The sequence below is a fragment of the Balaenoptera ricei genome, chromosome 10 (genome assembly GCF_028023285.1).
Source record: "Balaenoptera ricei isolate mBalRic1 chromosome 10, mBalRic1.hap2, whole genome shotgun sequence".
NCBI lineage: Eukaryota > Metazoa > Chordata > Mammalia > Artiodactyla > Balaenopteridae > Balaenoptera > Balaenoptera ricei.
Genome location: NC_082648.1, coordinates 43,069,467 through 43,097,411, shown reverse-complemented (window position 1 = coordinate 43,097,411; position 27,945 = coordinate 43,069,467). Strand labels below are relative to the sequence as shown.

Below are 27,945 nucleotides of genomic sequence, written 5' to 3'. Positions count from 1 at the left end.
CTGAAGTACAGTGAGAATTAATAAAAGAGTAAACAAAATCACCTGTCAAGGTAGATTTGAACTGCTCTCAAAGGAGAGGGGGGAATAAGAGGCCAGGTTTTTCTCCAGGTAAAGATAGGGGACCTCCTATTAAGCTGGGATTTGCAAAGGGCCACATCATCAGGGTAAGGTAACAGAAGGAAAGTTGCCTAGGTATGGAGGACGGAAGGGCTGAAGAAGATGTAACTACCTCTCCAGCAGACTAGAGCCCAATTAACATCACCTAGGTGGTACAAAAAGTCAAAAAGAGCCTCAAACCCTGAAGGTGGTTCCCCAGGCACCTGGCAATAGTAAATTCTTTCTGGAGAAAGGCACACTCATTCTTGGCCACAAAAAATTCCCCCAGTTTGTCAAGATTAATGGACAGTAAAGAATAAAAAATAACCACAAGGCACCAGGAGCAAGATGCAAAAACAGCAGACAGCACAATCAGACCCAAGTGATTTTTAGATATTGACATTATCAGACATTATAAAGCAATTATGCTTACTATGTTTAAAGAAACAGTAGATTATGTTTCAAGACAAACTTGAAAATATCTTCAGTAAATAGAAAACTACAGTCAATTTGAAAAAGAACCAGATTTTCTAAAAATAAAGATAAAATACTTGAAATTTTAAAAATCATTGTTCAGGTCTTCCCTGGTGGCATGGGCTTCCCCGGTGGTGCAGTGGTTAAGAATCCACCTGCCAATGCAGGGGACACGGGTTCGAGCCCTGGTCTGGGAAGATCCCACATGCCATGGAGCAACTAAGACCGTGCGCCCCAACTACTGAGCCTGCGCTCTAGAGCCCGTGAGCCACAACTACCAAAGCCCATGTGCCTAGAGCCCATGGTCCGCAACGAGAAGCCACTGCAATGAGAAGCCTGTGCACCGCAACGAAGAGCAGCCCCTGCTTGCCGCAACTAGAGAAAGCCCGTGTGCAGCAACGAAGACCCAACACAGCCAAAAAAAAAAAAAAAAAGTCATTGTTCAGATACACCAAACAAAGCTAAAAGGGAAACTTAGTGAGCTGGATGACAGGTAAGAAGAAATTATCTGAACTGCAATACAGAGAGACAAACAGATGGAAAATATATGAGAGGTTAAGAGATACAGAGAATAGAGTGAGAAGAACAGAGAGTAGGACAGAGGCAAAATGTGAAGAGATAATGCCTGAAAGTGTTATAAAACTCATGACAGATACCAATCTATACATTCAGGAACCCTAGTAACTCCCATGTGGAATAAATAAAAAGAATTCTACACCTTGGGACTTCCCTGGTGGCGCAGTGGTTAAGAATCCACCTGCCAATGTAGGAGACACGGGTTCGACCCCTGGTCCAGGAAGATCCCACATGCCGCGGAGCAATTAAGCCTGTGCGCCACAACTACAGAGCCTGTGCTCTAGAGCCTGTGCGCCACAGCTACTGAGCCCGAGTGCCATAACTACTGAAGCCCACATGCCTAGAGCCCATGCTCCACAAGAGAAGCCACTGCAACGAAGAGCAACCCCCACTCGCTGCGACTACAGAAAGCTCGTGCGCAGCAATGAAGACCCAACGCAGCCACAAAAAAAAAAAAAAGTCTACACCTAAACACAACACAGTGGAACCTGCAAAACAACTACAGGTAAAAAGAAGACTATAAAAGCACCCAAAGGAAAAAAAACAGATTATATTTAAAATAGCAACAGTCCTGTTTTAAACTTACTTCTCAAAAGCAACGATGGAAGACAGAAGCCAGCAGAGTATTTTAAACGTGCTAAAAAATAACTTAGAATTCTGTGCCCAGTGAAAATACCTTTTAAAAATGAAAATGAAATAGGTATTTTCAACAAACAAAAACAGAGCAGCAGACCTACATCAAAGTAAATTCCAAAGCAGTGGTTCTCAACCAGGAATGATTTTTGCCCCCCAGGGACATCTGGCAACACCTGGGGACATTTTGGGTTGTCACAATGGGGTGAGGTGGTTGGTACTGACATCTAGTGGGCAGAGGCCAGGGGTGCTGCTAAGTATCCAACAATGCACAGCCCACCACAACAAAGAATTATCCAGCCCCAAATGCCTATAGTGCTGAGGTTTTTCTAAAGCAAATACTTAAAGTAAAAGAAAAGTAATCTCAAATGGAAGCTGAGACATGTAATAAGAAGGAATGAGGAGCAAAGAAATGATAAATACGTGGGAAAAAAAAATAATGATGAATACATAAAAGAATTATGAGGTTTTATGGCATTAAAAGAGAAAAAGATAAAATTAAATCCTAACAACAGTGACAAGTTAGAGGATAAATGGGAAATAAATGTTTTAAAGTTACTGGAATGTCTGAGAGGAAAGGTATTGATTAACTTTGGACTTAGTACTAAGTAGGCATGCTATAATTAGAATAATCACTAAAAGTAGTAGCTGAGTTTATGTACAGTCCAAATTGATACAAGTGATGGCAGGATGGAATGAGAAGAAATAACTCAAAAGAAGACAAGAAAGGAGAGAAAAAGAAACATGGAACATGTGGATCAAAAAGTAAAAAATAAGATGGTAGGTCTAAATTTATATGTATCAGTAATTATGTCAACTGTACCTGGACCAAAGCTCTGTTAAAAGTCTAGAAGACTACAATGGAATACTATTCAGCCATAAAAAGGAATAAAATCTTGCCATCTGTGACAACATGGATGATCTTGAGGGCATTATGCTAAGTGAAATAAGTCAGACACAGAAAGACAAACACCACATGATCTCATTTATATGTGGTATAAACAACAACAACAAGCTCACAGAGAGACTGGTGTCTGCCAAAGGCAGGGGGTGAGCAAAAAGCACAAACTTCCATTTATAAAAACATTTACTGTACTGCCTATTTGAAACTTGCTCAGCGTACATTTTAAAAGTCCTCATCAGAAGGAGAAAAGTTTTTCTAACTATGTATGGTGAGGGATGTTAACTGGACTTACTGTGGTGATCATTTCCCAATGTACACAAATATTAAATCATTATATTGTACACATGAAATTACATTATATGTTAATTATACTTGAGACAAACACAACAAAACAAAAACCACTGAGATACTGCAACACATTCATCAGAATGGTTACAACTTAAAGAAACTCACAACACCAATTTTGGGTACTTAAGTGTATCAACAGTGCTCTCATATACTTCTGGTGGTGGTGTAAACTGGTGTAAGTTTATAAAATTGCTGGCAGTATCTACTACAACTGAACACTTGCATATCCTATGACCAATTCATGGGCAGCACAGACATGTACAAGTGTGTGCACTAAGCACAATTCACAATATCTAAAAACAAGGGAAAAAAGTCTAGGAAACTAGATCTTTTTTTTTTTAAATCTAGTTATATACTGTTAACGAGAGATACACCTAAAACATAACCTAAGGACACAGAAAGTTTGAAAATAAAAGCACAGGAAAAAAAGATGCCATTAAGATACTAAATTAAAGCCAAATTAGTATCAAATTAGACTCTAAAGTAAAAAGCATTTCTAGAAATAAAGACACAAAAGGGACAATTCTCCAGGAATATACAATTTTAAAATCTAGGGACTTCCCTGGTGGCACAGTGGTTAAGAATCCACCTGCCAATGCAGGGGACGTGGGTTCGAGCCCTGGTCCGGGAAGATCCCACATGCCATGGAGCAACTAAGCCTGTGCGCTGCAACTACTGAAGCCCATAAGCCTAGAGCCTGTGCTCCACAACGAGAGAAGGCACCGTAATGAGAAGCCCACGCACCACAAGGAAGACTAGCCCCTGCTCGCCACAACTAGAGTAAGCCCGCACGCAGCAACAAAGACCTAACACAGCCAAAAAACAAACAAACAAAACCAAACCCAGTAGAACTCTTTACAAATAAATACATAAAATAAAATCTGCATTCGTTTAATAACATAGCCTCATAGCACACTTTCAATCACACAGCATAAACTGAAGGACCACTAGGCGAAATCAGTCCACAATTATAATGGAAGATTAATACAATGCTCTCAAATTAGTCATAGAACAAAGAGACAAAAAGTGATAAAGACATAGAAGATTTAACAACATGACCAACAAAGCTGAACTAATAAATACACAGAACTCTGCATCTAAATACAGAATATACCTTCTTTTCAAGAGCACACTAAACATTTTAAAAAATTTATCATAGGTTCTATGATAGCAAAGTTGTATTGCAAATTAGTTTCTAATTTATTAATTTTGTAACCAAAATCACACACATTCTATTATTTCATGGGAAGAGATATCAAGAAACCACAAAATTGCTTCTCAAGAAAAAAACAGGGAATTCCCTGGCGGTCCAGTGGTTAGGACTCGGTGTTTTCACTGCCGGGGCCTGGGTTCAATCCCTGGTGGGGGAACTAAGATCCTGCAAGCTGCATGGCGCAGCCAAAACAAAAAAAAGTGCTCAAAATTATATCATTACTTAGAAAAATGCACTTAGTATGAAAATTCTGAGATACAAACTTGGGTTTTTTTTGTTTTTTGTTTTGGCTGCACTGCACAGCATGTGGGATCTTAGTCCCCCGACCAGGGATCGAACCCACGCCCCCTGCAGTGGAAGCGCAGAGTCCTAACCACTGGACTGCCAGGGAATTCCCTGAAACTCAGTATTTTTTTTTAACGAATTCACCAAAGTTGGAGTCTTATTACCCTTAACGATAGAAACTTGCTGGTCATGTTTCCTCCAAATAGTTGTATGTGATATAATGTACCAAATTTTCTTCTAAGGTTTAATTGTTCTTCTTAGTCCTTTTACCACAAAAACCTCCTGCATCAACAGAGAATGCTACTGTGTGTACTCATATTTGCTTTGAAAAAGCTCATGTATACTCAAGACCTCTTGGGTTTCCAACATTCAGACATTTTCAGTGACCTCACTAAGTCTATCAACACATTACAATACTCTTTTGCTACTACGTACTATACTTCAGTTGTAGATTAGAACATTCACTCTATATTCTGTGGAACATTCATCTCTTACTACAGACTGTTAAGTGAGACCTCTCATGTTAAATCCCTCCATATATACTGATTAACTTAAAATTATGAACCTTTTGGTCTATTGGTTCAGTCATATTACTTTACGTAATTTGGGGCTGTAATCTAATAGTTGTATAGGCCAAGTCCAGAGTATTATTAACACTACAGACACAGTTATTATAATAACTGTGATGTATCTAATGTCTACTATAGGTAAAATTTTATTATAGCATTATATTTGTAAATTATATCTACTCTCACATCCCACTGAAGAAATTAGCTATTCCTTATAAATACATTTTCTCATACTTTCTCAAGCTAAGAGTCATTCCATTATAACAAAATATCTCATTTCACACTGTCTGCAAAATAAATGGATAGATGAAGAGAAAATCTAAGCTGTTCATAACTCTTAATCTGCTTTCAAAATGAAAGAATGCAAGTGAACCACTTTCTTACACCATATACAAAAATAAAAAAACAGATTAGACCTAAGTGCAAGATCTGAAACCATAAAACTCCTAGAGGAGAAGAGGCAGTAAACTCTTTGACACTGGTCTTAGTAATATTTTTTTGGATCTGTCTCCTCAGGCATGGGCAACAAAAGCAAAAATAAATAAACGGTACTTCATCAAACTTAAATACTTTTGCACAGCGAAAGACAATATCATCAAAACAAAAAGGCCGGACTTCCCTGGTGCACAGTGGTTAAGAATCCACCTGCCAATGCAGGGGACATGGGTTCGAGCCCTGGTCCGGGAAGATCCCACATGCCATGGAGCAACTAAGCCTGTGCACCACAACTACTGAACCTGAGCTCTAAAGCCTGTGAGTCGGGGCTTCCCTGGTGGCACAGTGGTTAAGAATCCGCCTGCCAATGCAAGGGACACGTGTTCAAGCCCTGGCCTGGGAAGATCCCACATGCCACAGAGCAACTAAGCCCATGCGCCACAACTACTGAGCCTGAGCTCTAGAGCCCGCAAGCCACAACTACTGAGCCCACGTGCCACAACTACTGAAGCCTGCGTGCCTAGAGCCCACGCTCTGCAACAAGAGAAGCCACGACAATGGGAAGCCCGCACACCGCAACGAAGAGTAGCCCCGGCTCACCACAACTAGAGAAAGCCCGCGCACAGCAACGGAAACCCAACACAGCCAAAAATAAAAAATAAAATAAAATAAATAAAAAATTAAAAAAAAAAAAAAGCCTGTGAGTCACTACTGAGCCTGCGTGCCACAACTGCTGAAGCCCGTGTGCCTAGAGCCTGTGCTCCACAACAGGAGAAGCCACTGCAATGAGAAGCCCACGCACCACAACGAAGAGTAGCCCCCCACTATCCACAACTAGAGAAATCCTGCACGCAGCAATGAAGACCCAGTGCAGCCAAAAATAAATAAATTAACTAAAAAAACAAAAGGCAACCTCCTAAATGGGAGAAGATATTTGCAAATGATATATCCAATAAGGAGTTAATATCCAAAATACAGTAAGAACTCATACAACTCAATACCAAAAAACCCCCAAACAATCCAAATTTTAAAATAGGCAGAAGACCAGAATAGACATTTTTCCCAAAAAGACATACAGGATCGCCAACAGACACATGAAAAGATGCTCAATATCACTAATCATTAGGGAAATGCAAACCAAAACCACAATGAGATATCACCTCACATCTGTCAGAATGGCTATCATCAAAAAGACAACAAATAACAAGTGTTGGCAAGGATGTAAGGAAAGGGGAAACCCTCATGCACTGTTGCTGAGAATGTAAATTGGTACAAACACAATGGAAAGCAGTATGGAGGTTCCTCAAAAAATTAAAAATAGGACTACCATATGGCCCAGCAATTCCACTTCTGGGTATTTACCCAAAGAGAACAAAAACACTAGTTCAAAAAGAAATATGCACACCTATGTTGATGGCAGCATTATTTACAACAGCCAAGATATGGAAGCAACCTAAGTGTCCTTCGATAGATGAATGGATAAAGAAGATGAGGTACGTATGTGTATATACACACACACACACACACACACACACACGCACGCACTGGAATATTAGCCATAAAAAAGAATGAAATCTTGCCATTTGCAACAACATGGATGGATCTAGAGGGTATTATGCTAAGTGAAGTAAGTGAGACAGAGAAAAACAAATACTATATGATTTTACTTATATGTGGAATCTATAAAAACAAATAAATGAACAAACAAAAGATACAGACTCATAGATAGAGGAGAACGAACAGGTTTGCCACAGGGAGGGGAATGAAAGGTTGGGCAAAATAGGTGAAGGGGATTCAAGAGGTACAAACTTCCAGTTATAAAATCATATGATCACACCAATTGATACAGAAAAAGCATCTGACAATCTAACATCATTTCATTGGAAAAACAAAAAAACAAAAAACCTCTCAGAAAACTAGGAATAGAAGGGAACTTCCTCAAACTCACAAAGAGCATCTATAAAAGACTTACAGCTAATGTCAGGTTTAAAGGGAACTTCCTCAAACTCACAAAGAGCATCTATAAAAGACTTACAGCTAATGTCAGGTTTAATGATGAAACAATGAATGCTTTCCCTTTGAAACTGGGAACAAAGAAAGGATGTCCATTTTCACCACTCTATTCAAGATAATTCTGGAAGTTCTAGCCAGTGCAATAAGGCAAGAAAAAGAAATAAAATGCATACAGATTGGAAAAGAAAGAAAACCAACTCTATTTGTAGATGACACGACTATACATAGAAAATCCTAAGCAATATTAAAAACAAACAAAAAAACCCCAAATCATCCCTCCTAGAACTAATAAGTGAGTTCAGCAATGTTGCAAGGTACAAGATCAATAAACAAAAATCAACTGCATTTCTATGTCCTTACAACAAACAAGTGAAATCAAAATTAACATAATATCATCTACAATAGCTCCAAAGAAAATATGCAATATTATTTACAACTGCTCCAAAGAAAATGAAATACTTAGATGTAAGTCTAACAAAACATGTATGGGATCTGTATGTTGAAAATGACAATATGCTATGGAAAGAAATCAAAGGAGATTGAATAACTGGAGAGATTTACTATATTCGAGGACTGGAAGAGTCAACAAGATGTCAGTTCTCCCCAAACTGATCTACAGGTTTGCAGACATAGACAAGCTTATTCCAAAATTTATATGGAAAGGAAAAAGACCTAAAATAGCCAAAACAATTTTGAAAAAGAAGAATAAAATGTGAGGAATCGTCTTCCTGATGTTAGGGCTTACTATAACATGGTAATCAAGACAGTGTGGCACTGACAGAGGGACAGACATATAGATCAATGGAACATAATAGAGAACTCAGAAATAGACAAATATGCCCAAATGATTTCTGACAAAGGTGCAAAAGCAATTCAGTGGAGGAGAGATACTCTTTTCAAAAAATGGTGCTGTAGCAATTGTACATACATAACAAAACCCCTCAAATCTATACAAAAGTTACCTTAAAATGAATTGTGGACTTAAATGTAAAACATAAAACTTTAAAACTTTTAGGAAGAAACAGGGAAAAAAAATCTTTGAAATTTAGCTCTAGGCAAAGAGCTCTTAGATAACATCAGCACAATCCATAAAAGGAAAAATTTATAAATTGGACCTAATCAAAATTTAAAACCTTTAGCTCTGTGAAAGACCCTATTAAGCAAATGAAAAAGAAAAATTATTCTTCTATTCCCCATACGATTCATACTGGAAACATTGAAATAAATTCACCTAGATTTCTAACTCTCTATAGAAGAATCTTTCTTTTCTAAAAAGTAAAATCAATATGACCAAGCACATCCAAAACATTATATAGATAATCGCCAGGTAAGAAAGGATTACCAAAAACACTGGTGCACACACACACACACACACACACACACACACACACACATTCTCAGCTTATACCTGGACGAACCCTTGGGTTAAATTCTCATGTCAAAAATATGAATGGAATGAAAATCAATCTGTTTTAAAAGTGTTCTGGAGCCAAGCCTATTTGTTAATGTCTTAAATTATCCTCATTTATCATCATCCACTGCCTGGAGGCAACAAGGGACTGTGGTGATTATAAAGTCTGCAGTTGCAGTGGACACCATGATGTAACAGCCAGATCCCCTTTTCTCTGATAAAAGACTTATTCCCCAGCTGCTGGAAGACAGCTGCTGACAGTGTTCAGTTGTCAGCCCTCTTTGGAATTGCCCTGGCTGATGAGAGTCACTCTGCCTGAGGTCACACATATCCCTTCCCGGGTCAGTCAAGATCCAATGCCTGGTGCATGCAGGAATATAAAGGCCTGGCTGGTCCCTTACCCCAATTCTGAAGAGCTATCGCAGCTTCAAATCTCCCTATAGGGTCAGTTGAGGTCTTCATTGAGACTGAATCAAAGTCCAACTTTTCCCTCTGTTCAATCCTGCTTCCTCTATTCCTTTCTTTCCCTTCCACAGGTGGTAATCCCAAGAGGACCTCCTAATAAACCTCCTGCATGCTAATGTCTATCGCACTGTCTGCTTCTCAGGAAACCCAAGCTGTGAGAGAAGTCAAACTGCTGGAATTCAAATCATGTCTCTAGCCTTACTAGTTGTGTGACCTCTAAAATGAGGATTAGAAAAGCACAGTAAGTTGGTAAGAGGTTTGAAGGCATTAAAACATGTAAAATGCTTACAATACACTTGGCACACAGTGGATACTCAATAAATGTAACCTATTACTATCAACATTGCTTTCCCCATTCACACATAGTTAAAGTACACAAATTTCTCTACAGTATGAGAATTACTGAAAGTTAGGAGCTGGAAAAGACTTTACAGATCACCAAGTCCGATGCCTTTATTTCCAGATGCTGAACATCAAGTCTAAGTAAGTTAAGTGGGGACTTCCCTGGTGGCACAGTGGTTAAGAATCCGCCTGCCAATGCAGGGGACACGGGTTCGATCCCTGGTCTGAGAAGATCCCACATGCCTCGGAGCAACTAAGCCCATGTGTCACAACTACTGAGCCCGTGCTCTAGAGCCTACGAGCCGCAACTACTGAGCCCGCGTGCCACAACTACTGAAGCCCATACACCTAGAGCCCATGTTCTGCAACAAGAGAAGCCACTGTAATAAGAAGCCTGTGCACCGCAAGGAAGAGTAGCCCCCGCTCGCCGCAACTAGAGAAAAGCCTGTGTGCAGCAACGAAGACCCTACGCAGCCAAAAATAAATAAATAAAATGAATTTTTTAAAAAAAAGTGATTTAATAAATAAGTTAAGTGACTTAGTCAATGTTCCAGAGTCACTAAGTGACAAAACCAGGATTCAGACCAGGTCTTAAGCAAGGCTGCCTCTCAATCTATATATACTTTGTAATTAAATGAAATTCATCAAGTACTGAGTCCCTCTCCTTCACCTTCTTGCCATAATTGAACCTCTGCTCTCCTCTGGAGAACACTGCCTCTCTCCTGCACTCATACCATGAGCCTACAGACAGAGTGGGTATTTCCTTTGCTCTTCATTGCTACCTCCAGGCCACTGTCCCAAGTTCTACCTGAAAACTCCCAACTTTGAGGCTCAGAGCAGCAGACTGTCCTTGTGGCAGTCATGTCCCCTCATTTCTTTAAGACTTTAGCCCCAGGATCACTCTATTCTCTCCAATACTATTCCTGATATAATTTGTGGTGATTTCAGTATGCAACATCCAGTATCCTTCCATGCCTGGGCCAGTTTTTGATTCCTCTCCTCCAAAGCCCTGTCTTCTACCCTTCTCGGCCACCCACTCCCATTGTCATACCCTACAGGGTTTCTAAACAGGCATTTGGGGCAGGACAATTCTTCCACGTGCAGGAATATCCTGCTCAATGAAAAACATTTAGCATCTCTAAATTGCCCACTAAATGCCAGTGGCAACCCCCATCCCTACCCCCCTACATATTTCTAGACATCTCAGTGGGGAAGCAGTACCACTCCAGTTGAGAACTACTTACCTAAACCTTATCATTACCAATAAACATACCCCCCTATAATCTCAAATTCAAGTATCCCCCTCTCTGAGTACCACCTACTTCCAACTCACTACCTCTACTATTTGGACTCTCAACAATTCTTGGACTCCACAGGAACTTATAATCCATCGAGTCTACTATCTTTTCCCTGCTCTTGACCCCATCAAGTCCCCACTTCTTCCTTATACAGCTTAAATTTCATGGTCCAGCATTATAATCACTGTATCACATAACCTTCAATGTCCTTGTCTTTTTTTGCTTCACTGTAGTCTCTGGACTAAACAGCAACCTGTTAACTCACATACACTATGCCTGTAACCTGTATGCAAGTACCTGAATCTGACTGTAGAAAGACACACAACTGAACTTAATGGTCACACTTTAAGTTCATGATCAGTAACCTCAAGTGGTCTGTTAATGCTCTCCAACAATCCTACTACATATCCCTAGTCCACTTACGTTCTCAAAACATTTTATCTGACCGAAAAACAAAGAAGTTATCAAAAGAAAACTTTCAGAGTACCTCATCCCTAATCTACCTACCTAACCTGTATTTGCTTGCTTTCTTATTATGGATGAGGTACCTATGCTCACGTAAAATAAATTTTACCACTTGCAGACTAATGCTCATCCCCGCCCCTCCTGAAGGACATCATCCCAGATTGTCCTTTCTATATGTCCTGTGTCATCAAATACTATTGCATCACTCCCACTGGTATACAGACAGGCTGTTAATTCCTCCCATCATAAAAAGTAATAATAAAAATAAAACTTCCATGACTTATAAAACCCCCTCCAGCAACTTCATTTTGTAGATCCCTTTGCAGCAAAACTCCTCTCTACTCATTTTCTCCCCTCTTTTTCCCATGTTCTCTTAGATCTAATTAGATTTTTATCCCCACTTCGACTGAAAACAGTTCTTGTCAAGGTTGTCAATGAACTCCATGTTGCCAAATACAGTCAACTCTTGTTATTTGTGGTTATGTTCTATAAAGCTGCCATGTACACTGAATTAGCAAATGCTGAACCATTGTTCCTAGGGGAAATACAGGGTTAGGTTGCTGCAAGCCTCTGGGCACAATATTTTCATCAACTGGTCAATATATAACATTGTTTTAAGTGTGTTTCTGTTTAAAGACACCTTATTTAATACAGGCATACCTTGTTTTATTGTACTTCACTTTATTGTGCTTTGCAGATATTGCATTTTTTACAAATTGAAGGTCTGTGGCAACCTTGCATAGAGCAAGTCTCATTGAAGGCACAAAAAGTTAGCACTTATTAGGAATAAAGTTTTTCTTTTTCCCTTGGCCGCATGGCTTGTGGGATCTTAGTTCCCTGACCAGGGATTGAACCCAGGCCCTCAGCAGTGAAAGCTGGACCACCAGGGAATTCCAGCAATAAAGTATTTTCTAATTAAACTATGTACATTGTTTAGACAGAATGCTATGGCACATTTTAATAGACTACAATATAGTATAAACATAACTTTTGTATGTAGTGGAAAACAAAAAAATTGTGTGACTTGTTTTATTGCAATATTAGCTTTATTTTGGTAGTCTGGAATATAGTACTGTTAATTCATTAACATTGAACTTATGGTCAACAGCACTACAAGTCACACCTGAATGAAACTTATCTAACACATGTATTTTCTACATAAGGTACATCATAGCCTTCTTGCACTTAACACTTAAGCACTATGCTTAGAGGCCATTTTAAACAGCAACATCACCAACAAAAAGCACAATAATGTGAAAAACATGGCACTAACTAGACCACAAAAAGGAGAATTGTTTATAGTATGAGACCTAAAATTGTAAGACAGGGTACTGCATTGTTCGACCTCAACTGAGAAAGTGACTCAAATTTTTCACTACTCCACACATGTCCACTAATGACCACACGAGTGTGTACTGATTTTGGGGTTACAAATGAATTTTATCAAGTAGGTGAATTTGCAAATACAGAATCCTTGAGGGACTTCCCTGGCGGTCCAGTGGTTAAGACTGCACATTTCCACTGCAGGGGGTGCAGGTTTGATCCCTGGTCAGGGAACTAGGATCCTGCATGCCACAAGGTGCGGCCAAAAAAAAAAAAAAAAAAAAAATCCTTGAATAATGAAGATCGACTATATAATAGTTACTGTTACTCCTCATTTGACCTACCAGCAGCATTTTACATAGTTGACCATCCCGTCATTCCTAATTTCCATGATCCCGATTTCTCTTGATTTTCTTTTTACTGCTTTGGCCATCCCTCTTCAATCTCCCCAAACTCCAAATGTTGGAAAGTCCCAGAGTCAAATCCATTGACCTCATCTCTGACTACACTCACCCCCAGTAACGTCATGTAGTCCCATGACTTTAATTACACTTATGTTAAATATTTAGATATTGTGCCACAGCTCTCAGATGCTCTGTTCTGTTTTTCTCCCCACTTTTTTTTCTTTTTTCAGTTTGGATAATTTTTGTTGGCCTATCTTCAAGTTCACTGATTCTTTCCTCAGCTGTGTCAAGTCTACTAATAAGCCCAAAAACACAATTCATCAATGTCGCAATTTTTATTTCTAGCATTTCCATTTGACTCTTTCATACAGTTTCTATTCCTCTGCTGAAATTTACCTCCCGTTCATACATGTTGTCCACTTTTTCCACTACAGCCTTTAATATATTATTTTAAATTCACTATCTGATACTTCTAACAACTGAGTCATCCTGAGTCTACTGATCATTTTTACTTTTGACAGTGGGTGATTATTTCCTTGCTTTTTTGTATGTGCTCCATAATTTTTGCCTGAATGATGGACATCATGTGTAAGATAGTAGAGACTGAGGAAACAGTATTCATGCCTAAAAATGGCATGGTAGTTCTTCTTCACTACTTCTTCTACTAGGCTTTTAGTGCAGGCGGTGGCTGGGGGAGGGATGAGTCAATCTATTCAGGAATTGAGCAGAGTTTGGGTTTTGTTATGATTACCTTAAGTACACTACCAGCTCTAAATTCCTCTAGTGTGACCTTCTGCTTAGGGTGGGGCCTGGTTTGCCAGAGGGTTTTTCTCAGTGATCTTGCTCCACCCTCAGCTTTAGGCTTTCTCTGCGCACTTGACCCAGAATGTCTCTCCATACTCTTAGCTCTCCCCAGGGATAGACTGCTATTGCTTTACTTGCTGGAGGGGCTGAGGGGAGACAGAGAAGTTGCTCTGTTATCCTGGCCTAGTCTCAGTCTCAGGGGGTAGGGCTTTCTCCCAGTAGTAGGAAAACTAACGGTCTGAACCCAGGAAAGTTTTCTGCCCTTCCCTCAGGGTTTATGGATTTTCTTTTTCCTTTCACTTGTCCCACCCACACTGGAAAATGGGGTTTATTCCCTTCCCCCAGTGGCTTAAAGCTATTTTCCACAGGGAATAAGGGTCCAGGCAGGCCTGTACCACCTTGAGAGGCTTTCTCTTGTCTCCCTTGCTTCCCCTAATCTTTCTCATGAGCAGCTCTTGGAGATCCCTGGAGTGGGTGTTACCTACCCTGTGTCTGCAGCTCCCAAGGGTTCTATATTCTCATACTAGCCTACACTTAGACTTTAGCAATTCAATAAAAATTTAGCTAAATTCTTCTCTTTTTCTGACCATTTTTAATTTCTTTAATGTTGTATCTATTTTATTTATTTTTATTTTTGGCTGCATTGGGTCTTTGTTGCTGCCCACGGACTTTCTCTAGTTGCGGTGAGCCGGGGGCTACTCTTCATTGCGGTGCGCAGGCTTCGCATCGTGGTGGCTTCTCTTGTTGTGGAACATGGGCTCTAGGCGCGCGGGATTCAGTAGTTGTGGCTCTCGGGCTCTAGAGCGCAGGCTCAGTAGTTGTGGCACACAGGCTTAGGTGCTCCGCAGCATGTGGGATCTTCCCGGACCAGGGCTCGAACCCGTGTCCCCTGCATTGGCAGGTGGATTCTTAACCACTGTGCCACCAGCGAAGCCCCAATTTAGCTAAATTCTTATTTCCCCCTGTATGACAGCCCTGCCTTCTTCCTGTGCTCTGCTACTGCTACGGGTGAGCCATGCCCACATGCCACTACTAATGTGTCGAAAGAAGTTATGATTTTTGTATATTATAGCTTACTCTTGTTTTACAGTGGGAGCAATATGCTTCCCAGCTTTCTACATCCTAAATGGAAGCCAGAAATCACCCAATGAGTTTAAATACCACCTATATATCTAGAATGCCTAAATTTACATTTCCAGTCTGGACCTCTCCCCTGGACTCCAGACCATATATATCCAACTACCTATTGGACAAATCTACTTGTATGGTTTGGCAGACAAATTCTAAGGTGGCCCCTATGGTCCCCACCTTCTGGTGTTCATGCCTTTGTGTAATCCTCTCCCCTTGAGTGTGGGAGGGATCTGTGGCTTGCTTCTAACCAACAGAATAAGGCAAAGATGATGGGACGTCATCGCTGTGATTATGTCACATTTTATGGCTAAGGAATGGGATATCATTCCCTTGATTATGTTGTATTATATAAGACTTTGTCTTGTCAGCAGACTCACTCTCACTCTCCTGCTGAACTTAAAGTAGCAGGCTGCCATGTTGTGAACTACTTATTGGAGAGGGCCAGGTGGCAGCGAATTGCAGGCGACCTCTAAGAGCTGAGGGTGGCCTCCAGCTAAAAAAATTAAAGTTCTCAGTCCTACAGCTGCAATAAAATGAATTCTGCCAACAACCTGAGTGAGCTTAGAAGTGAATTCTTCTCCATTCTAGTCTCCAGATAAGAAGCCAGCCCTAGCCAACATCTTGATTGCAGCTTGTGAAACTCTGAAGCACAGAACGCAACTAAGACAGAAATTTTAGGATAATAAATGTGTGTTGTATTGTTTTAAGCCACTAAATTTGTGGTAATTTGTTTTGCAGCAAAGAAAACTAATAAATAGTATCATAAATTTAACATGCCCAAAAGCTAAATTCCTGATTGCCAACATCTCCCCAAAAAGAAAAAAAAAAAGCACCAATGTTGTCCATCTCAGTAAACAGCAACTCCATTCTTACTGTTATTCAAGTCAAAAACTGTAGAGTCAATCTTGACTCCTTTTTCCCTCTAAACCCACATCCAATCCAAAAGCAAACACTGGGGGACTTCCTTGGTGGTGCAGTGGATAAGACTCTGTGCTCCCAATGCAGGGGACACAGGTTCGATCCCTGGTCAGGGAACTAGATCATCCCACATGCATGCTGCAACTAAGAGTTCGTATGCCACAACTAAGGAACCCACCTGCCGCAACTAAGACCTGGTGAAACCAAATAAATTTAAAAAAAAATTTTTTTTTTTTTAAAAAGCAAACACTGTTGGCTTCACAACCAAATTATATCCAGAATCTAACTTTATCTCACCACCACCACTAATACCACCTTGGTCCAAGCCACTATTGTCTCATGCACAATCAATGTAACAGCCTCCTAACTGGTTTTCCTACTTCCACTCCACAAAGCAGCCAGAGTAATCCTATTAAAACATCAAAGGGCTTTCTCTGTAAAATATCAGTCAAATCATGTTTTTACTCAAAAACCACTCCCAAGGTTACTTATCTCACCCAGATTAAAAGCCAGAAATCTTACAGTGGCATACAATGCCTACATCATCTGGCACTCTCCCCTGCCATCCCAAACCTCTCTGCCTCATCTTGTATCCCTCTCCCCTCACTCATCCCTCTCCTACCACACTGGCTGCCCTGCTGTTCCTTAACCATGCCAAGCACATGTCAGTCTCAGAGTTTACAGCTGTTGGTCCATATAATTGAAGAGGTATTTCCACAGATACGACTTCTCAGACCACCTTATATAAAAAGGCAAGTCCCCATCCCCATCAACAACCCCCTATTCCTCCTACTCTGCTTTATCAGCCTCCACAGCACATATTACGAACTGATACGTTTTATTCTCCCCAACACTAGAATGTATGTTCCATGAGAGCTGAAACTTTTGTTCACTGTTATATCCCCACCTTATACTGAATGACTGAATAAATATTACTGTTATTAGATACTTTTTCCTTATAGAAGTTAGAGTCTAATAAAGCAGTCAAGCCACAAGAATTTGGATAGCAAGTCAGTGACATTATTTTTAAAAATCACTATAAAATTATTTACCACCTAGAAATGTACTTATTCTATCTCTGTAAATATGCTTCTGAGGAAACCTGGAAAACATTCACATCTAACCAAAATAACTGAAATCTGTAAGTAAGCCAACTGAATTAAAACATTTCTGTGAAGGGCCCTATTAACAGAAGGTAAATGAAAGACTCTGTCATTGTTTTTCCAGTACCATCTGAGGAAGATATCATTATTCTTCACAGATATAGCCAAATAACAGAGAAGTATACATCAAGCTTGAAGGATTAATCCTTTAGTTGCTTGGTTCTCAAACTTTTTCGTCTCAAGACCCTTTTATACTCTTAAAAATTATTAAGGACCCCAAAGAAATTTCATTTATGTCAGTTTCTAATCTAATACTTACATTTAAAATTTAAACAGAAATTTTAAAACTATTTAACAGTTCATTTAAAAACAGCAACTAGAGAAAGCCCGCATGCAGCAACAAAGACCCAACACAGCCAAAAATAAAATAAATAAATTTATAAAAAATAAAAAAAATAAAAACAACAATCATAAATCCATTACATGTTAACATAAATGATATATTTTCACTAATATGACTAAATATCCCCCCCCAAATTCGTGAGAGAAATGACACTGTTTTACATTTCTGCAAATCTCCTTAATGTTTGAGTTAATAGAAAACAGCTGAATTCTCTTATGTGCTTTTACATTAAATATTTGCCATATGTTGTTTTGTTGAGGTACATGAGGAAAGTCTGGCCTCACTCAGGTATGTAGTCAGAAAAGGGAGGGTTGTTTTAATTGTTTTTTCAGATAACTGTGGATATTCTCCTTTGAAACTACATTAAAACTTGACAGGTTGTAGTTTCTTATAGGTTGTCTGCAATGTATAATTTGAACTCTGTGTATTCTGTTAACATTAAAATCCATTGGTGTATCTTGCATTCTGAATGGATCTTATACCATGCATGATTTTGTAACACAATTTTGTAACGAAAAAGTTGGTAGCTACTGGGAAGCTGTCAAGTTCACAATGGTGAATACAAGTTACCCAAAATTTTAATTTTTACTTGAAAGTTCAAATCCTGTCACTGGCAATACAGTTTCAGTTGTTTTCCCTGAAGTGGGTCAGGTGCATGGATCAGACAATTTGAAATTTTAAAAATATCATCAGTTCTGCAATATGCATGTCTGTCAATTTAAATTCTCTAATGAATATGCCTATTTTCCAGTTCAGCAAAAATATTTCCTTTATATCCACAATACATCTGTTGAATTGAAGATGGTTTGCCTCCTGAAACTATTAGTCTCTATTTCAAGTCAGCCCAAAGGGCCAAATAATTTTTCATTTTTCTTATGCAGCAACAAAATTAGTCTGAAAAAAAATCTAAAAAATCAGGTACCACATAAAATGAACTCTACCTCCCCAAGTTCTGAGAAGTATATACATGTTAAAACGCTAAATATGCTTTGTATAACAGAAAATAAAACTGAATGATCTTGACAAGATATTTAAATCAGATATTCCTTCCTTCCATACATTTCAACATTTTACAGGTTTTTTTTCTCTTTTGCTTGGTTCTTTTTTTGAACGTTAGTAATTGGTGATCCGAAACAACAGATTAATCTGCATAACAAATATTCCTAACTGGCTCAATGTTTTGGCTGGTTCCTGCCTTACCTGTTGAGGAATATGAGAAATATGAGCTCCCTGAACTGTTGAACCAGACTGAGGTGCTGTCTCTGAAGCGTTATTCTTGTGAGAATCTTCCATAATCAACTGTAAGGGGAAAAAAAAACAGTTAAAAGATGCTTTCTAACTTCATTTTCAAAAAATCTTAAGACATTTCTTTTCTTAACATGCATAGTTTTTAAGAGGAACAAGACAGGCTTTTCTACACTAAGGGCTGAGCTCAATTTATCCAGACTCATGTTTTCACACCTTTGCTCTGGGTGTGTAGTGACCTATGATAAGACCTTTTAAAATGGCAAATAAAAAGTGCTACAGAATATGGATAGTATACTCTATAGTTGTTTAAAAATTGGTAACTTGAGCTTCCCTGGTGGCGCAGTGGTTGAGAATCTGCCTGCCAATGCAGGGGACACGGGTTCGAGCCCTGGTCTGGGAAGATCCCACATGCCGCAGAGCAGCTGGGCCCGTGAGTCACAATTACTGAGCCTGCGTGTCTGGAGCCTGTACTCCGCAACAAGAGAGGCCGTGATAGTGACAGGCCCGTGCACCGCGATGAAGAGTGGCCCCCACTTGCCACAACTAGAGAAAGCCCTCGCACAGAAACGAAGACCCAACACAGCCATAAATAAATAAATAAAACAAATACTTAAAAAAAAAAAAATTGGTAACTTGGTTACCTCCATGGAAGAGAATTGGTAGCTATGGTACAAAGAGAGAAAAGAGATTTTCCTTGCATATTCTTTTAAATTTTTTCAATTTTGATCCACATGAACATGTTTAAATTTAATAAATGGTATACATAAGATAGTCTTCTGTGCAGGAACACAAGCTTTCTTTTTTTTTCTTTAAACTAAAAAAAAAATTTTTTTTTTTTTTAATTTATTTTTGGCTTTCTTGGGTCTTCGTTGCTGTGTGCGGGCTTTCTCTAGTTGCAGCAAGCAGGTGCTACTCTTCGTTGCAGCGTGCGGGCTTCTCATTGTGGTGGCTTCTCTTGTTGCGGAGCACAGGCTCTAGAGCACAGGCTCAGTAGTTGTGGCATATGGGCTCAGCAGTTGTGGCTCACGGGCTCTAGAGCGCAGGCTCAGTAGTTGTGGTGCACGGGCTTAGCTGCTCCACGGCATGTGGGATCTTCCCGGAGCAGGGCTCGAACCTGTGTCCCCTGCATTGGCAGGCGGATTCTTAACCACCAGGGAAGCCCAAGCATTCCTTTCTACAGTCTACAGAACAGTTTCTTTTCTTTTCTTTTTTTGGCCGTGCAACATGTGGGATCTTAGTTCCCGACCAGGGATTGAACCTGTGCCCCCTGCAGGGGAAGTGCAGACTCTTAACCACTGGACTGCCAGGGAAGTCCCCTAGGGAACAGTTTCTAATTGCATACATAGTTTAATATAGAGAACTTATTGAGCAAAGGTTGAACAGAATAAATAAATAAATGAAACCATAACTAAGGAGTTTCTAAAGATCTAGATGATCTAGATAATCAATTGCAGGACATGTAGGCTAGGTAAGAATGAGAATAAATGGGTTATGAGAGATGGAATATGTCAAATAGGAGAACTACTTAGAAAGAGACTGGTAAAAGATTTGGGTAGAATTTAAGATTTTTCTAGTTATGTGAAAAGACATAAAAAGAGAGAGGGCCGGCCAGCAAACAAATGAAAAGATGCTCAATTAGGGAAATGCAAATCAAAACTACATTAAGATACCACCTCACACCCATTAGGATGGCTAATATTTTTTTTAAAAAAACAAAAAATAAGTGTTAGCAACAATGTGGAAAAACTGGAACATTTGTGCACTGTGGTTGGGAGTGTAGAATGGTGCAGTCGCTATGGAGAACAATATGGTGGTAACCCAAAAAATTAAACATAGAATTACTATATGATCCAGCAATCCCATTTTTGGGTGTATATCCAAAAGAACTGAAAGCAGGGTCTTACAGAGATATTCGTACACCTATGTGCATAGGAGAATTATTAACAATAGCCAAAAGGTGGAAGCAACTCAAATATTCATCAGTGGATGAACGAATAAACAAAATGTGATATACATATACAATGGTATATTATTCAGCTTTAAAAAGAAAGGAAAGGAAATCATGACACATGCTACAACATGAATGAACTCTGTGGACGTATGTTAGGTGAAATAAACCAGTCACAAAAAGACAAATTCTGAATGCTTTCACTTATTTAAGGTACTTTAAGGTACTTTCACTTATTTAAGTCAAACCGATAGAAACAAAGTAGAATGGTGGTTAATAGGGACTGGAGGGAGGGGGAGACGTGTAGTTGTTGTTTAATGGGTATGAAAAAGTTCTGTATAGTGGCGGTACAATAATGTAATGTACTTAACACTACTGAATTGTATACTTCAAAATGGTTATGATAGTAAATTTTATTTTATGTGTATTTTACCACAATTCAAAGAATTTTTAGAGAGAGAGAGAGAGAGGGGGCAACTAGGTACTTGGCCCTTAGCATCATTAATTTAATAATTGTGAAGTTTAAGCCTGCATATTCTTTCTTCTCTTTTTTTTCCCCTTTTGGACAGCAGAAAATAAATTCATTCTTAACTCTGGATTGATGCTACTGTTTTTAGCCATTGAGAAAAGGTATAAAATCACCTCAAACATAAAGTGTTTCTAATGCTTTTCCCTCTAAATATGTCATTAGCCTTTTTTTCTAACATGGAAAATATACAACAGAAAGAAAAAGGATGATAAAAACTTAATTACAATATTGTCTAATTTCTTTTCAGTCTTCTCTTTCCACAACTTTTAAAAAATCATAAACATAATGTACGTACAATTTTGTATCCTGTTTTCATTTATCACAAATATTTTCTAGGTTTCAAATAGAAACATATTTAAATGCTACATAATATTCCATCCAGTGAATGTACATAATTCACATTTTTTTACCAAACAAAACAATACTGAGATTAATATGTTTAGTATATAAAGCTTTTTCTGTAATTAAAATTATTTCCATAGGATATATTCTAAAAACGAGAATTACTTAGTTAAGGAGTATGAATATTTAAGGTTTTCTGAAAGAATTATAGTCCACCAGAAGCACATGAGAATTAGCAATGGGGATTTTTTTTTTTTTTTTTTAAGAATTCAGGGTGGTTTTTTTTTTAAGTCTTTATTGAATTTGTTACAGTATTGCTTCTGTTTTATGTTTTGGTTTTTTGGCCCCAAGGCATGTGGGATCTTAGGTCCCTGACCAGGGATCGAACCTGCACCCCTTGCATTGGAAGGTGAAGTCTTAACCGCTGGACCACCAGGGAAGTCCCGTGAATTTTTTAGTCATGACTAACCTGATAGATGGAAAATGGTACATTGTTTTACATTTCTTTAATTCTCCATTAGTTATGTGAGCTCTCTGTTCGTATTATTTGTCCATCCATCTATCAGATCTTAGTGTTTTCCTTATTACCTTTATTATTTCTTCATATAAATTTTATTTCTTTCATTTTGATACAAATGTTTCCAGTATGACGTAACTATGATTATTTTAAAACTTTAAATTTTGACAAGTTCATCTAGTGTTTCCCTTGTTGTTTCTTGAACTGCTTTTAAGCTATATACAGTCCCTTCTTTAGGAAGAGTGCAGTGATTTTTAATCTACACTAAGAGAAGTGTAATCCCAAAGACTAAACATACATACAGCATCAAAGATGGAATTTTATACTTCCTACATACTATCGCTACTGAAAATGCCTTTTTAAACACTCCATTTCAGAAGACATAAGAATATAGAGCAGAGAGGAAAAAAAAAAAAGATGTAGTGCTAAAGCACTGAAAGAAACTATAAAAGATTTTATAATACCTTGTTAAATTACTGAAAATGATACTTTTCTGTTTCACTGTGACTCACTGATTTTCCCCCATAAGAATATTATTAAGAAATCTTATATCTAATGGAAACTAACATCATCAACAAAACATCAGACATTTCATAGTAAAAGCCACTACAGTCAGCAAATAACACTTTGGACAATTACTGCAACTATATTTCCTACAGAAAAGAAGACAGCCTATTCTATGATTTTTTTAAAGAGGAATTAACCAATCAGGTTTTTTTCCAAAATGAAAGCAGCCTTATACCTTCGGCTCATTATTAACAATATATACATATTTTTTTAGTGATGCTATCAGAATGTAACCTTTATTTGCTTACTTTTTTAAGCTATTATTCCTAAAATTAAGGTTAAGATTAACAATCTGTTAAAAACTTGCTCAACACAGAATTTTATGCATACATTTTCTGTAAAAATAAAGTAAGCCCCAGGCAGCAGATGGAAGCTTAACATGAAACAATCCCAAGTTGGGCAGAATCACAAGTGGGCAGTGAAACACAGCTTCAAAAGTACCATCAATGGGGGAGTTCCCTGGCAGTCCAGTGGTTAGGACTCGGTGCTTTCACTGCCGTGGCCCCAGGGTTCAATCCCTGTTCGGGGAACTAAGATCCCGCAAGCCATGCAGCGTGGCAAAAAAAAAAAAAAGAATCGAACTGGATTTCAAATGAATAAAATAAACAGACTGAAAGAAGAAAAAAAAAGTACCATCAATGGGAATGAATTTGGGGAGCTAAATCACGATCCTGCTGACATATGAAGAATGTTAAAGTAAAGGCATGGCACTTTTAAGAAAGCTTGTTAAGAAAGGAACATATGCTAGGCACTAAACTAAGAGCTCTTTATATATCATCACCTGGATTCCTTATTATTATTTTTTTGGATTCCCTATTTTAGAGATGTGTAAATTGAGGCTCAAAGAAATTGCCATTTCTGTAGATCTCACAGTAAGATGTGAATGCAAGATCTGAAGCCAGAACTGTTTTAAGCCAAAATCCATGTTCTTTCATTCCACACTGCCCCTCTTCCAAGAATACCTTCACATCCCCAACTTGTCCACCTGGCAAACTCCTCATTGTCAAGTTTCATCCCAAACATTATGTTCCCAACTGCTCTAGGTCCTTCCTTCCTTAATGCTTGTTCCACTGTGCCTTGCAGATATTTCTAATGAGGTTACTTAACATTCTGAACTGTGTTTATAGGCATGTCTGTTTTCCCCAGTCTTAAGGTGCCTAAGAACAGGGCCTCTATCTTGTGAATGTATGCTCTGTGCCCAGCAGAGACTGTCACGTATGCAGTAAAATAGTAAACATCAACAAATATAGTATAGTTTTCTCATCTGATGAATGAAGAGGGTCTTAAGTTTCTCCACCTATAGATGATGTAGAAGCCTGCGGGCAAGAAGTCTCTTGCTCAACATTCCCACAACTCAACTCACAATCTCCCCTGAAAATTGCTATTAGTCATACTGAATTTGTTTCAGATCTTCAAATTTGCCTGCACTGCTTTCTCTCACCTTCAGGCTTTCCTGTATGCTACTCCGTCTGCCAAAAACACTATTCCTCTTCAAGTGGCCTATTCCTATGAGTTATACTTCAGGCAAACTTTCATGACTCCTTCAGACTGGTCTAGAAGCTTTGGCTGTATCCCCACAGCACATGCTTCCCCCACCTTTCATGGCACTTATTATCACAGTATAATAATGGCCTGTTTTCTGTCTCCCTACCAGAATGCAAGCTCTAGGGAGTCAAAAACCACATCCTGTTCCCAATATAATACCTTGTACTTACTACTGCTGAATAAATCAATGTGTTTAGTTGGGTTTACCTACTTAAAACTGATAGAAATAATGGTTAACAAAATATCTTTAGACAATTACTCCAACCTAGCTTTAGAAACAGGGAAATTCAGGCACAAGACAACACCCTACTTGAAAGCTGAAAATTCATTAGTATAAATAAATGGGATGACATGTGAAAAAAAAAAGCATTTTTTGAAGGTACCACCACCTACTGGTGATACAGTAGTACTGCACAGATGTAGCACAGACGAAGCCGAACCTTAACGGACAACCGCAAATAACAGACCTAACGTACTCGTCTTTAGCAACACAGTAGTGATTCTAATTGAGACCCCGAGTAAACTGCATTTTATAAAGTCTATAGGAAAAACAGCATTTTAATAAAACTGCATATTTCTGTTGGTAATGAAATTTTCAGGATAAAACGCATTTTGCGAACATAAGCAAACATAGTGTACAAACTCTTACCACAAACGAGGCCAGTTTGACAGATGCTTGCCAAATCTATGCTGAATAAGCCTCAGAAACGTAAAGGCTCCCAATGACTATTTTAGCCCATTACGCCTCAAAAGCTGACAAAACAACTAGTGATTAACATCTACAATAACTGTAAAGAGATCAAGCGGGACGCTCCACGGCGTAGTTGACGCTATGAAATACCATGCTTAGTTTTGTGATACAGGAGAAAATCAAAGAGAACGTTTGCTCGGTTTGATCGTCTGTCCGGATGTAAACAGACGAGCTCTGTCACTCCACATTCCCCTTCCTCGCCTGTCGGCTGCACCTTTCCGTGATTGTTTAGGGTATGTGTGATTATTCTACCGTCTGTCTCCGCACTCGACTGGAAGCTCCCAGAGGATAAGGACTGGCTCTGCCCACACAGAGAGCGTCCCGGGCCCCGCACCGCGAGGGCGCCCGGCGCGCTCTGTGGGGTCCCGGGCGGAGATAACCGGTCTCGGGCCGCGCTCGGCGGAAGACGCGCGGAAGCCAAGGCCACGCCGCCCTCCCCGCGGCTCCCGCCCCAACCCCGAGACCTTCGACGGAGGGCGCTCGCCTTGGGCCGCAGAGGGGCGGCTTCAGAGGCGAAAGCCACCCTGCGGCAGGAGGTCTTCGGTTTAATTTTCATTGGGGGGGGCAGCAGGCGAGAGGGAGGAAGGAAGAGACCACCGACTGAAGGGGCGCCGGGGGCCAAAGCAGGAAAACCGGAACCGCGGGCAGCCCCTCCTCCTTCCGCCGCGCGCCCTCCGCGCCCCTCCCCCACCTTGGCGGCCCCGCACGACCCCCACCAGGCGCGCTACCCGGCTTGGCGTCCCCGCCGGCGCCGCGCCCCCGCGCCCTCCCCTTGCCCGGGGATAGGGGAGCCCGTCCCACCCCCGCCCCCCGCTTACCTGTGGCTGCCGCCTCGCCGCTGTCCGGGGCGGGAACTTCCACTCCCCCCTCCCAGGTGGATCCGAATTCACTACCCACTTCCCCACCCCCTCACTTGGCGGGGACGTGCCTCTTAGGGGTCAGGCGGGGCAGGGAGAATCAGTGTCACGTAACAGCTAACTGTCCTAGGCTACCGTTTCCTCGGCAGTCAGGGCCGCCACTGGCGGCATGATCTACACCAGGCCGGGGGCGGGGGAGGGAAGGGGGGCAAAACTGAGTAACTAAGCGTGGGGGGTGAGGTTAGGGCCGTCCCTCCTTGCGGGCCGCCGTGCTACGTCATCGCGTTGCGCACGTGACGCGCCGCCATCTTGTGCCGGGCCACTCCGGGGTGGCGAGTTAGTGTTGCGGAGGTGTTATTCTGGCGAGAGTGGGGCGTGACAGTTACCTGCGGTTCCTTTTTGCTTCAGGAGCTCTGTCCCCACTGCTCCCACACGTGTTTTCGGAGGCCAGCAACTGCTCGGGGTGTCAGGAGACCGCTCGGCGTGGGGCAGTTTTCTTCGGTTGGGGCGTTGCGCTCAGCCCCTATTTGCTGTGGCCTAGAGGTGTCGTCCTCCCCGGCCTTGACCCACGCCTGACCTGCCCGCCTCTTGTAGACAGAGTGACTTGAAGCTTGAAGGCTTGTCCTCAGCTTTTCTTACCACCCAGACTAATGTTAATCCCGGAAAACTGCGTTAAGAGTTGTATCTTTCATCACACATGAAAGGATTAAAAGCCACACCCACAGGGTGCTCGTAGGGCTAGTGTGTTAGTGGGACTTACTGTGTCACGCTGAAGCACAGATTTACCCCACCTTTTAAACTAGACAAAAGTTACGTACGATCGAGTGTCGTAAAATAAAATCACACCGTCATTTTGGTATATTACAGAAACTTTAAAAAATATTTTTTAATGTGTGTCTCCCTTTCTGGAGAAGGGATTATGCATTATTCTGAATTTTTTTCTTTATTCATTTCCTTGCAAAATCTTCTTTGATGGTTTTCTAGTGATAATAAACAACAAATGATAAACCTTTCAGTTTGCTCTTGATAGAAAGTTCCAGAATTCTTCTGAAAGTTTACTAGTTTGAGATCTCCAAGTAAGAAACTGATTGACTGGATAGAGCCCTTCCTGGTTTGACCTTTAGGGCCAGATAATGTGATTTAAAGCTCAAGAGTTAAACTCTGTGCCAGACTAACAGTCCTAAGAACTCACTAATGTTTATCCATTGTCATTCACTGACTACCTATTAAAACCTACAATAGGTAACTGCCCTTACTTTACACTTTTGATTAGGCAAATCACCCAGCCTCTCTTAAGTGTCTCTTCTTATCAAAGTTGGGGAAAGTGTAATACTCATCCCATGTCCCAACATTTAAAGAATCAAAATGTCATATATCATAGGAAAGCAAAGTGCCTTATAAAGGTAAGGAGTGGAGAAGAGATTCTCAGACATCGGCCTTTCATGATTAACAAAGTCCAGCGACAGTCGTTCTAGAATCCAGAATATTAATGGCTGGAAGGCTGGTTCTAAGTTTATTGTTCTTTTCTTGTTCCGTTGTTTCTTCCTTAGAAGACAGAATGCTTAACAAATGTTGATCAGGACAAGAGGGATGGGGAGACTGAAAAACGTCAACCATCAAAAGAAACTAAATTACTGAAACCTTCAAAATGTGCATGGACTGCTCCTTCTTTAGTTCCTCTAACACCCATAAAGTATCTTAAATCTAAATCAAATATTATGCTGTGCAACACTGCCACTCACAAGTATTTCCACCAGCCTTGTTTCTTTCTCATGGAAGTGTCACAAGCTGTACCTACTACTCTTCTGCAACTTGAGGAATAACTGAAGATGAAGAAAAAAAAAAGTCTTGGTTATGATGCACATAGTTCTATCCAAATAGAGTTTTATAAACCAGATGGGCAGGTCTTTGACTTCAGAAGGGAGGAAGTAGAGTGAAACAAAGAAATTTAACTTTCAATTACCTTTCAAAGGTAACTGTTTGAAAATAAACTGGTCAAGCCAGTGGTGACACCTCATGGGCTCTCCT

General features: G+C 40.0%; 1 protein-coding gene across 9 annotated transcripts in view; it reads right to left on the bottom strand.

Annotated features, from left to right (window-relative positions):
* Window positions 1–26,394, bottom strand: part of ATF1 (activating transcription factor 1) — a 61,417-nt gene extending 35,023 nt beyond the window's left edge. Inside the window, exons 1-2 of one of the 9 annotated variants that reach the window (XR_009505367.1) lie at window positions 25,545–25,692; window positions 18,814–18,912 (exon numbers count right to left, since the gene is read on the bottom strand). Coding sequence is in view for 8 of the 9 variants with exons in the window: in XM_059935894.1 (XP_059791877.1) it covers window positions 18,814–18,912; window positions 25,545–25,616 (171 nt within the window). In the remaining variant the exon portion in view is untranslated. Of the gene's footprint in view, window positions 1–18,813; window positions 18,913–24,958; window positions 25,044–25,524; window positions 25,702–25,878; window positions 26,112–26,303 lie in introns of those variants that run through there. The other 8 variants (XM_059935888.1, XM_059935887.1, XM_059935894.1 and 5 more) reach the window with 8 other exon arrangements.
* Window positions 26,395–27,945: the final 1,551 nt, after the last annotated feature.